The sequence below is a fragment of the Rhamphochromis longiceps genome, linkage group LG15 (assembly GCF_057381845.1).
Source record: "Rhamphochromis longiceps isolate RC_006_pf linkage group LG15, R_longiceps_female_GT1.1, whole genome shotgun sequence".
In the NCBI taxonomy this organism is placed as follows: Eukaryota; Metazoa; Chordata; class Actinopteri; order Cichliformes; family Cichlidae; genus Rhamphochromis; species Rhamphochromis longiceps.
The window spans coordinates 20,655,745-20,667,977 of record NC_140571.1 but is presented as its reverse complement, the minus strand read 5'-3'; the positions used below and the strand labels follow the sequence as shown (position 1 = coordinate 20,667,977).

General features: G+C 38.8%; 1 protein-coding gene across 2 annotated transcripts in view; it reads right to left on the bottom strand.

Annotated features, from left to right (window-relative positions):
* The window catches only part of fam184ab (family with sequence similarity 184 member Ab), a 221,781-nt gene extending 211,646 nt beyond the window's left edge, over nucleotides 1-10,135 (bottom strand). For both annotated transcript variants that reach the window (XM_085382213.1, XM_085382215.1), the window contains exon 1: nucleotides 9,473-10,135. In XM_085382213.1, the coding sequence (XP_085238339.1) occupies nucleotides 9,473-9,634 (162 nt within the window). In that variant the 5' untranslated portion in view covers nucleotides 9,635-10,135. The remainder of the gene's footprint in view (nucleotides 1-9,472) is intronic.
* Between the last annotated feature and the right edge of the window lie 2,098 nt (nucleotides 10,136-12,233).

Here is a 12,233-nt window from a genome sequence, read left to right as displayed (position 1 = left end):
TGGATGGCATAAATCATTAAAAGAACTTTTTCATTTGCCACAGATCCCTGGTGCCACATCATTTCAAGAATCCAAGGACAGAGTCCAAAGACTTAACTCCTACCTTCTTCTCCTAATCACATTTCCTTGATGGAAAAGTAATGAGGTCATTGAAAAGTGTAAAGGAGAATTAATAAGCATTTGTGGGGGGAAAGGGAAGCACAGTGCTCAGAATGATGAGATCAGAGTGGAGATGACTGGCCATAAAGCATGGCCACATTTAGAGAAAAGCAAAATACAGCATATCAGCACAAACACTGTGAGGGATGGGGTGATGACCGATGCACCTTGCGGATATTGAGTCGACCATGAACTCCTATGTACACCAATACATTCTTGAATCAATGTTAGGCCATCTGTCTAACAGCTTATTGTATGTCCGGCTAAAACTGGGTCATGCAACAGGACAATAATCCAAGCACAGCAGCAAATCACAAGCAACACAAAGACTGTAAGAGAAGGGAGTCAAGGTGCTGCACTGGTCTAGTCAAAGTCCAGACCTCAACATGCCTGAAATGCTGTGTCAGAACATTAATACAGCTGTGCATAAATGAAGGTTCACGAACTCCCTGAGTGGTCCCTTGGACCACTGTGAGCAATAGCAGACGTGTGCACTGTGGTCACGCCAGCATCGAATCCATCCAAGTTACATGGTTTATTAAAATAATCAAATTACAGCATTTACATTTATTTTTATCATAACTCTGGTTTTACGTGGCCTATCAACACAATTTAAAAACTGGTATAAAGTCCACACTTTTTTCGTCAATTGTTCCGTCTGTCCTTCTCACATCTCCAATGGTTGTACATGTTGTCATTAACGTGTCGGCACATAAGGACGCTGTCATAGTCTGTCAACGTATATACGAATGTGAATCGCATTATTGGCTGGACTATGGGATAAGGTTCTAATCCCATACGGGAGCCGCCAGTCACTTACTGACTAACACTGCAAAACAGAATTGTTAAAGTTTTAATTTAAATTTCAATTCAGGTTCGATTTTTTTTTTTTGTGCGCAACGCAGATTTTCTGTGCACAGAGACTGTGCCAGCAGTGCACAGCTTAGAGGGAACATTGGCGGCCACCATTCTTGGAAACTGGAATTGGCTGGGCCGCGCTATGAATTCTAGGATATGGTGGGCCACGAAGGACACACCCAACCCATCCTTCAAAATCGGGGAAATGAAGGACGCATTTGTCGGCCGCATTTGAAGGAGTCGACGAATTGGGACAGCCTTCGTCGCCTGGCTGTGACATAATCGGCCTTCAAATGCGGCCTCCGAAGGATGCAGCCGACGTTTTGGGACACAGCTTTTATAGACACCCGTGTTCTTCACTCCAGGCAACAGCTCAACAAGAAACAGATTTTATTACAGCACTATAATATTCATGTTACATGAGCTGAACCATCAGGCAGGGTGTCGTTATGACTTGTGGGACTGCATTATCTCCTTTCTTTTTATTAAGAATGGCCCAGTGTATTCTCTGCTGAATGAGGTAATAAAGGAAGAATTGAAACACCTTTCCTACGTTTTTAGAGAATTCAACCAGCTCTTGGTACAACTGCCACACAGATACTTCCAGGTCACTTCACTGAGTTGGGAGTAGAATTCAGTTTATTTAAAAGGACGTTATCCAGGTTTTAATCATGCAGCCTCTGCTTTGTTGTCCATATTTAGAGCAGCTATGTTGAAATAACAGTATCAAATGGATGCTAATTGCTACAGCTAATATGACCATTATCAGGAGAAGCAGCAGTATCAAGTCTTTAAGTCGATAAAGATTAGTTCATCATTGAAATATATTTCAATTTGAAATCTTCTTACTTGTTTAAAAATCTGTGTGCACAGTATCAGGCTTTAAAATCCCAATCAGTAAGCAGTACTCTATTCCCAGATCTGGACTCATGTTGCTCTGACCATCTGCGCTCTAACCCTGCCCCGGCTACACAGATCACTGCACTACCACCCCTGGATTATGGCATCAACACACGCACATGCTGCTGCCAAGTGATGATAGTGTATTTATCTTTTCCTGCGTTGTCTTCAGTGCAGTCACTAAATACAATAACAAGGAACAATAACTGGAAATTTCTACAAAAGAGAAAAAATTCCATCTTTTATCTACCATGAGTACTTCTTTCTGTAGTACTGAACAGACGCTTGGCCACAATGTGAAATAAGGGAATAGCGGGGAATATAAAATTAGAAAACTACTAAGCCTCAGATTGTAGAGCAGCTTGTGTGGATCTTCTCATCTTTTCTGAGTTGCTTGTAAAGAAGTCTCACTAGGGAGGAAAAAAATGTAATTAACAAATTTCTCTATGGATATGTCTGAGTCAGAATATCATTTAATCAGAGCATAAAACCAAATCCTCTTATCATCTTATGTTGGACCTTGTTTAGTGTCTATACGTGATACAGACAATATAAAGCAGTGTATATGTTGCATACTTTTGTGGAGTCATCGTGAATTATGATTACAGTTCCTATTCCAACGCCATAGAGATCCATATAAAAGAAAAAAGCATAAGTATAAAAAATAGCAAAACCTTTTCTCTATTCAAACTGTTACTTTTAAAGCAGCCATCCACAACCTTTAGACTGCCATCAAAACTATAGTCCATCAAAACTTGAAACCACATAACCAAAGATAAAGCATTTCTCTCTGGGGTTTTTTCATTGATTGATTTGGACATCTTTTGGTGATCTGTCTGTTAAAGCTGATTCTCCAAGCATGTATTTCTTGCACTTGATAGCTACCACTCTATTTAAGTTATTTCATGCCTCTGACAGGAAACGATGAGTTTAGAACTAAAAGTTGGTCAGAAAATGAAGAATATGTATCATTTTCAAATCGTGTTTTTCTTTTAATTTTTTCTGATTCGTTTTAAAGTGAAAATACTGCTTTTTTTCAGCCCAGAAATATCTTTAAGATAAGGCTGTGCCATATCAAACTGTCCATGGTAACACCACTATACATTTTGTATAGTGGTGTTACCATGGACAATGCATTTCGCATTTCATAACGTGCAAAACAACACAAGCTCAAACATGCCGTAGAGCCACATGTCAACCTCTGATGACGATTTTGTATGATTTAGTAAATCATACTACGATTTAGTAAATGAGCTACTTACAACACAGTACTTTGCAAAATACTCTAGAAAATGTTCCGGGCTAAAGCTGGAAACAACAGCTGGTGATACGTAACCTACAAGTAAGCAAATGACTCGACTGAGCATGGCTGGAGCTCTCTGTAGTTGCATCGATGTGAAGGAAGAGCAAACAGTGGATGGAAATTACTGTTGCTGTTGCATGATGGGAATTCTTTTAGCAGCTGGTTAAAAATCTCAACCCAAGATACAACATCCCAAGGAGAAAATATTTTTCCATTTCAAGCTTTTTTATATGTCTGTATTGTTCAGACTGTTGAAGAATAACAAGGCTAACTTTAACTAAAGTTTTAAGTCGTTCTGTTATAATTTTACTTAAAAACATCAGGTAAAACACTACTAACACTACTTTTGAAGTTACATTTGACTTCTGTATATATTGGTGTCTCACTGCCATTGCACTGTACCTTGTGGCACTAGAGTCATACTTTGAATCAGGTCACTTGCCATCGATGATACTGGTCCTTGGAAAAGAAGGATGGAAAATGCTCTTCATTTAGTTTGCACTTAATAGCAGCCCTGTTTGAAATTCTTGCATTTCATTTATATGCTACTTAGCACTAATTAGGAGGAACCTGTGTCCCTGCGATGCATCCATATCATTTATGGAGGAAATGTGTTATTTAAGCAAGCTAGCTGTAGCTGGTGGCATACTACTAAACACTCTTGTCCAAATGTTCTCACTTCTGGCTCCCAAAAAAACCCAAAACCCCCCAAAAAACTGTAAGTCTGCCCATCTTTTAATTACACTACCATGTTCAGCTGTCATTTTTTTAAAGTACTTCTGGCTATTAAGGGGGAAAAAAACAAACAATGGGCAAAATGCAAAAGTAATCAGTGACATCATAGTGTTTACATCTATTTATTTATATGAATGGATTTACCAAAGCTTTAGAAAAATGAGATAATGAATCAGCAGAGATGGTTTGATATTGAGGTAAAAAAAAAAAAAAAAAACATACTTTTTTTATTTCCTCAAACTATATTTGAAAACATCTTTGCTGAAATGTTTATACACTGATTTGGTGCTGCAGCACCACATAATATGAATTACAAACACCACACACACACACACACAGTGTCCATGGTATTTCAGTATCTCTGTCTCTTCTGATCCCTTCGTCCAGAAATGCACAGAGAGCTCAGAGGTCTATTTCTGACTCACTTCAACACTAAAGTCAGTCAGGCATTGCAGATGAAACACACACACACACACACAACACACACACACACACACCCTAGGCTAGGTAATACATTTGTTATAAAGCCTTCTCCTGACGATGCAAAATGACATGCTGCCCTCTCTGTTTCCCAGAGCTCTGACAACAAGCAGAAACCTCACTCCTGACTCACTGTGGACAACCTACAAGATCAAGCGTATTTTTTTTGTTATGAAAATCATCAGCCCACTTCTTACAGTACATTGCCCTGAATTATCATTTAAAACTTGTTTCCATAACAGCAAAGCCCCTGCACTGCCTTCTTTTTGACAGAAACACTACAATAAAAAGAAAGCCATCAGAGAGTGTAACTTGTGAAAAAAAAGAAAAATCATGACAGTGAAATCCCAGCAGTACACAAAGGCAAGCAGCTTTGTGGGATTAAAAATTACTGCATGAAGTCTTAAAGAACAGTGCCAACAAGTCTTGCATCACAAATCATGAAATTCAGCATCCCAGGAGAATGGCAATCGATAACTGACTTACTGACTTTGCATGAAATCCCAGCAAAAACGTACAGAGCATTGAAATGATAACACTGCTTCACTGACGCACGCTACAGCTGTCAGCCTGCTCTCATAGCAAAAGTTGAAGTGGTCACGTACAAGCACTGTCTTTGTTCACGTTCACGGACACAAATTCTCACATGTTTTCATGTCAGTCAGCACGACTTTGAGACTGAAATGTATTTTGAGTCTGCGATGCACAGGTTATCCAGACTCCTCAATGGGAAACACTCCATCACGGAAACCACAAATACAAGCTTTAAAACATGCTGCATTTATTACATGTGTTCCTGTATTTTTATTATAACGATTTAACCTGGCAGGAGTTACATATGTTCACATTAAGCAGTTATAGCGTTTAATTATGAGGAGAGCATGCACACCAGCGTGAGCTGATTCTCCATCCCTTGCTGAGATTTTTACTTTCCAAATCCTCATTCACGCATTTAAGACTGCTTCCATGCAGGAAGCAATTCGCTCATCATGCACTGCATTGTTGCTGATGGTTTGTCTCTAGTTTACTCCAGGCTTCACCTGCCAACGTAATCCTGTAATTTATTCAACAGCCTGTAACATGTCAATCGATGGCATGCTTTGCTCTCTGGCTGAAGTTGAGATTTGCCCACTTTGTCTCTCAAGCAATTATTTTGTCTTTGTACGTAACAAAATAATTTATTGTATTATGCAATAGTAATGTAAACTATATAAAGTATTGCAAAATTTTAGTAACTATAAAATAGTTAGGATAACAAAAAACAGAATTACAGTAGCACTGTAGCAAGCTGGCTGATGTTATCAGGATTAAAAATCATGACCAGATTATAAAAACGAAATAAGGGAAAAAAGACAAAAGATTTTGAAAAATCATAACTTGTAAAGCAGACACTATAGATTCAGATAATTCAGTTAAAATACGGGACTAAAGAGATGCGTCAGTCGCTCCCGAATCATTCTGTGACAGCGAGCTGGAAATCATCCAGGCAGAGATGTGTCACGAGAGTGGCTCAGAGAGGTTCCAAGGTTGCTATTTATTCCTGAATGCATCTCTCACTCTGCAGAGATCAGCGGTCAGCAGATGGGCCGAATGCTATCAGCCTGTTCCCCTCCCCTGCTTTGTCGTGGCCCAACACAACAAGGCACTGGAGACACGAGGCTCAGATGTGTCGCCTGTGGGAACGTGTGGTGATCATGTGACTTGGCGTATGAAAACAACATCTACTATTGTGTCAGTTGGTGCACACTCACTGGAAATACGGTTTTATCTCAGCCTCTGTTTCATTGCGTTTTAATGCCGCTATGAAATTAGTGCTTCTCCACTTTTTCTTTGAAGACATTTTTTCTTGTACTTCAATATATAGGCTGAAAATGGCTTAATAAAAATGAAATATATGTCATTTTTAAATTCCATGGCATTGTTTCATTAGTTATTTTTCTTATGTTAATGTAAATATTTGATGCCAATCTCAAATTTTTTATTGTAAATGAATTATTGGGATACAGGTGCAGTAAAAATTGTGTAAATTGCTATTTTGTGTTTCCCATCACTGTCTTAAATTCATGTTTTGTTGTTATACTTCCTATACAAGAGCCAACAGTGGCATTAAAGACAATATATCAAGGAGGAAGTGTTGATGAAGAGAAAAAAAAAACAATCTTGTTGGTAAACACATCAAAATATCAGCCGTTTTCTTGATAGACTGCAAGTAAAAATATTTAGTTAAACTATGAATGATCTTATTTTTTAACAGTTTAGCACCTTGAATTGGAATTCTAAATGAAATGGATTAAAAGCTGACTCTCACTGAGAAAATGTAGATTAAACTACTCTGCAGCATCATGCAGGCTTTCATAGAAGTGCCTGATTTAAATGTTTTCTACCCTGTTGCTGACCGATGATCCGTGGTAAGTGTACAGGTGCAGAACTGGAAACAAAAATGGAACTGGAAGTGAGGATTTACCTGGATAGACAATGAAAAAAAAAAACTTTCATGAGTCCTGTCCACTGTGAGGTTAGGTTTATCAACACTATAACACAAAAACTGTAAATTATAAACACTCCAGTGTTTAAACTGGAGTGTGCAGTTTATATACGGCATTAGAGTCCAGATTTTTTAACAGTGATGAAAAGATTGATGTTGTTATTTTTTTTAGTGTAGGTTATATTATTTGTTATTTCTATGCTTACTTTTTTAGTAAGCATAGTACTTTTTATTTAATTAATTTTTATACCTCCTTAGAATCCACTGAGCTCTAGCAATTCTAACACTATGTTAAGAGAACATTTTTCATAAGCAAAATATAGTCTGACAACACAATGTTAAGGGGGTTATGTTTAGCTCCTTGTAAACCATCCTAATAATAATTTTGTTGCACCCAAATTTGTCTGCTTCTGTTGTCCAGAATTATGCAAAAAGACAGCATTACTACATAATATTATAGAAATTAATGTTATAGTCTACACATCAGCTTTTCACTGAAAAGAATATATTTGTGCTTTTCCAATATTCTCTGTCCAAGGCACACCAAAGCGTGAACTAAAAAATTAGGACTAACGTCTGTAATCAGTTCTTCTTTTGACTGGGCTGTCAGATGACGGGACACAGCACCTGCACCTAGGTGTCAGAATTAAGGACCTAAATGCAGGACTCCAGGCAGACTAAATATTTAAAAGCAAACCTTTCATGAGGCACGCACAGGAACAGATATAGACACCACAACAAAGACCAAGGGAAAGGGGCAGGACTATTTATACACATAGGGTAATCAAGAAAGTGGAGAGATCTGGAAGGAACGAGGCACAGGTGAAGACCAAAAAAAAAAAATCACAGCAGAGGAAGTAAAATTCAATTTTAGACACGAGACAATGTTAAATTAGGACATTAAATTCAAAACATGACCATACCCAGGCTGCTAGGCTGAGAGAAGCAAGGTTTTTTGCTTCACAATAAGCTCCACTATCATATACTTTGCCTCCATAATTAAAATAATAGTTAAAATAATAGTTTTTAAAAAAGGTATTGTTGTTTCTTAACGTTTCTTTTGGCATTGCAGTAGCCATACACAAAAATGTCTTTTAAACTTAAATAAATGAAATCAAAATGAACATAACTGTTTTTTGGCAGGGGGTCTGTTGGATCTTCATATAAAATACCAAACATTACCATGAAGAAAAATCCCTGTACCTTTAACATTACATAATATTTGAACAAAACTGTGGCAAATAAACACAAAAACTAAGAAGTTAAAAAATGTATGCAAAAAATACAAAAATATTACATGTGAAATTTCCTTTAAATTATTATTAAAAGCTATGCTGCATATTACGATGGTTAATTAGCTACCACGGTCGAAAAGACCCTTTTCTATTTCATTGTGACTTTAAAGAGTCCACTCTGCACTAAGGCTTGGCACACACCTAGCCCAAGGCTGCTGAATTGTTGTTTTTTCGGTTTTTTTAAGCATCCACTCTCTCAGCACAAAAAGAGCACAAATCTTATACTTAGAAGTCAGAGGCAAATCCTCAGAGTATATATCACCAACTCCAGGCATCAAACCCTTCAGAAGCCACCTGGAAACATGTACAAGTGCCTGGTGGACCCCCCAGCTCGATGATAATGACACCCTGGAGCCAGAAACATGTGCTGACATGGAGCCAATGTTTTGGAGACGCCAAAGTTTGGCAAGTGACATAAAAGAACTGATCCCGCTTTGAGGTGAAAATCATTTAAAATGCCCTTGAAAGACCATAGATGCGGGTGGTGTAGAGGAATATCATTCAAGTCTGCTGGTCTAGAGCAACCATATATACTGTAAATGATCTCCAAAATATATACAGTACACAAATTTGCATAATGCTTGATACTATGAGGGATCAAAGTTTTCAGGAAGGGTTTAGTTTAACTGCATACAACACTTATGCATGAGAAGTAAAACTAAATGCCGGAAGAGTCTGTGCTGCTAAAGATGATTAATGAATGAGATGGCTGATATTGTGATGACCCGCTGCTCGCTTAAAATGCAGCATCCAAGCAGACCTTGGGGCAGCTCGTACCTCCCAGGTAAGAAATCACGCCAAACTCACTAAAATAAAATATCAAACTTTGACGGCTTTTGTATGCTTTTAGATTTCAGTATGCCATGAGGCATTCAGAGCTGCTGCTTCTTTCGGCTCACAATTCAAACACCAAGCAGCATGCATTTAACTTAAATCCAACTTTAACTTCCTTTAAACCAAAGCGATTTACAGCTGTAGTGAGCATATCCTACTTTAGGAGTTAATTATTTTTTATCAGACGAATAAATGTTGCCTTAAATGGACCCCGAAAGTACAAGAACACCCAGGAGATCCACTAAAAAATGTCAGTCTTGTTGTGCTCGTTAGACATGTAAACCGACACAAGTTTAATTGCTAAACGGGCAAATTTCCAATGGAGTTTGGTGCCCAGTTCTCACACCAGAACAGCAGGTACAGGGTCTTACCCAAGGGTTGAAGAGAGAGTGCAGAGGAGGCCTCCTAAAAAAGGATCCTTACCTTTGTTAGCTGTGCTATCTTCTTGCTCATCTTCAGGTGTAGGTCTTGGGTATATTCCATGGCGATGCCGGACTGAAAAGACATGCTGGATGCCGAGGATGTGCTAAATTTCCCCTGACCGGCAGGGCAGTAGCGCTGCTGCCAACCCGACCCAGTCGCCATCTTCACGATGATGCCTCAGATGCTCGAGAAAGATATGGGCAGTAATTACAATAATAAACTGGAAGGTGCTAATGAGCGGTGTGTAGGACTGGGACTGTGGAGGATTTATGTTTTTGCCGAAAAAAAAAAAATCAGAAATATGAAGCCTTTTGAGCCCACAGACTGTTAAGAATTGGTTTCATTTTTGCTTCTGTCGGGGTAATAGTACACCAGAGGGGTGAAATGAGTAATTTTAAGGTCCGGAAACATGAGCTACTACCATCTTGTCCGTTATGCGTCCGTTTTCAGCGGGTCCAGTCTGCTGTCACCTGGCGCTGATGTGCAGCCGTTTCCAGGGAGCTGGTTGGCGGGTTGGCTCCCGGTCGGTCACCTTGATACAGAAATTTGTCAGCGGCAGCCGTTAACAGTGATTCCTCCTCGGTACATTCCGGCTACACTGAGGAAGAAGTGAGTAGAGACTGGGGTTATGTGTGTGTGAGCGTGTAGGACAGGCTCGGCGGTTGGCTGCTGCTCCTCTGTTGCCATGGATCACCTCAACAGTTTATGCTGCATTCACGTAGGATGGGAGCAGCGCTGCATTCACGTGCAGTCGGACAAAACGAAACGTGCTCACGTACAGCTTGCCAACACCAAAATACGGTTACTATAACTAACTACGCTAAAAGTAGGTGTCCATTTTAGTTAACGGAAATAAAAATAATATCGTTTACGATTTTTCGTTCTTAAAATATAACAAAAATGAAATAAAATATAGAAGAAATGACGCTGATCGCCTAAGCAGCCTTTGAGGCTTTGATTCATTACTTTATTGAGACGTGTCAACAGCTTTTTAAAACTTCACAGGCTTCATTGAAACTAATCTGAATCCAAAGCATAAAGTAGAAATACAATCTAATTAGGCTTTAAATTAGGCAAAACCAAAAAAAAAAGTCTTTTCACTGCATGCCAAAGCACATCTTGACTCATATTTGCAGATGCAGATATAAGTGCCTTATGTTGTCTACGGTTCTTATTGATTTCCAACTAAGCTTTTGCCTCTTTAGCATTAGTTAACTTTGGACAACAACTGATGCACTCATGATTAAAAACAATTTACCTTTCCATTTCGTTTGTCTGTTTGTTCTCTTGTTTTCTTTCTCCACAAAGTGATCCGTTATTACCACCCGCCATAGTTTATCCTTTTGGCTGTTGTTTGGCTGATGCTAAATCCCATCATCTGGAGTTGCCTTGAGGCACACAATTGGAAAACCACTTAAAAATGTAAAAAGTAAAATGGAAATGGAAAATTAGAAAGTGCATAGAAACGCAGTTACACCCAAGATGGGTCTGAAGAAGTCATAAAAGTCTTTTATTTTAGTGGGCTGCAGAAGGCACAGGCTGATTTTCATGACTGCACTTTTTTAAATGTCTTTTAAAAATGCACATATATCTAAAAGTCTTGGAAAGTCTGTTTCACAGGCATCCATGACAACTGTATGACAACTCAACAGCTGAAGAGACAGTTTAATATTTTACTACTTATCCCATACACCCAGTTTTTCCTCTCCCCATTTTTTCAGCGATGCCTCGCCTAAAGCACAGCCTCTGGCCCAGCTCATTGCTTTTCATTCATCTGTCATCTTCATTATTGATAAGCGTTTATCATTTGTATTCGGGGATGTGGTCCTTGCTGGTGAAAGGAAAAGTAGAAGATCTTTAATCATGTAATTTACCCATAATGTACAGCACAGCCTCCTGACCTGAAACTGGCTGCACACAAAATGAAATTTCCCTTTCCAGTTGCATCACTTTGAGACATTGTGCTATAGCCGTATGTCCCTTTTTAGTTCAGTGGCTCTCTGAAGCCAAGAATTTATTGAGTTTGTCTGTCGGGCAAACTAAAATATGTATTTGGCCTGATTTGGCCCATGGGCCATGATATCAAGATTATAAAAACAAAAAGCAAGATGTACGGAACTAACAGCAGTGATTTCAATTTAAACCTACTTTGAGGAAATTAATAATCACATATCAAGTTGTCTGAGATGTAAACCTATTCAAGATGACCTCACGTATCATGAAGACTGAGACAAAAGCAATTAGCTATGTTATGCAGTGCAGGTTCAAGCCAATTATATGGACTCAATTACACCCACTTAGACTCAGTAATTGGAATTAATTAAACACCTATCAATCAGCAATCGACCAAAGACAGTGCGTCATTTCCCATTAAAACATCATCAAAAGAGGTGGCATAAATTCTAAAAAGACCCAGCAGGAAAAATTAAGACTCAAATCTGTTTTTAGGAATTAAGAAAGTAACCAAAAGGCCTCAAATCTCAGAGATACATTTTCTATTTTCTCCTCCTTCCTAAGGGTGTCAGTGTTTGAGATAAAGCAGGTAGCACAGGCAATTCAGAACTGTCATATTGTCAAATAGCCAGAAAAAGGGGTAGGTTGGCCTTTGACACCTATTGAAGCAGTGATGGGTGGCCGTTCTCACAGAGAGATGACAGCATGCTTTGGGTGTTGTTTTTCCACTATGAGAAATGAAACAGGTAGCAGGTAAGGGGGTTTATGCTCAGTGGAGCTTAATTTTGACAAGTGTAGGTGTACGTTC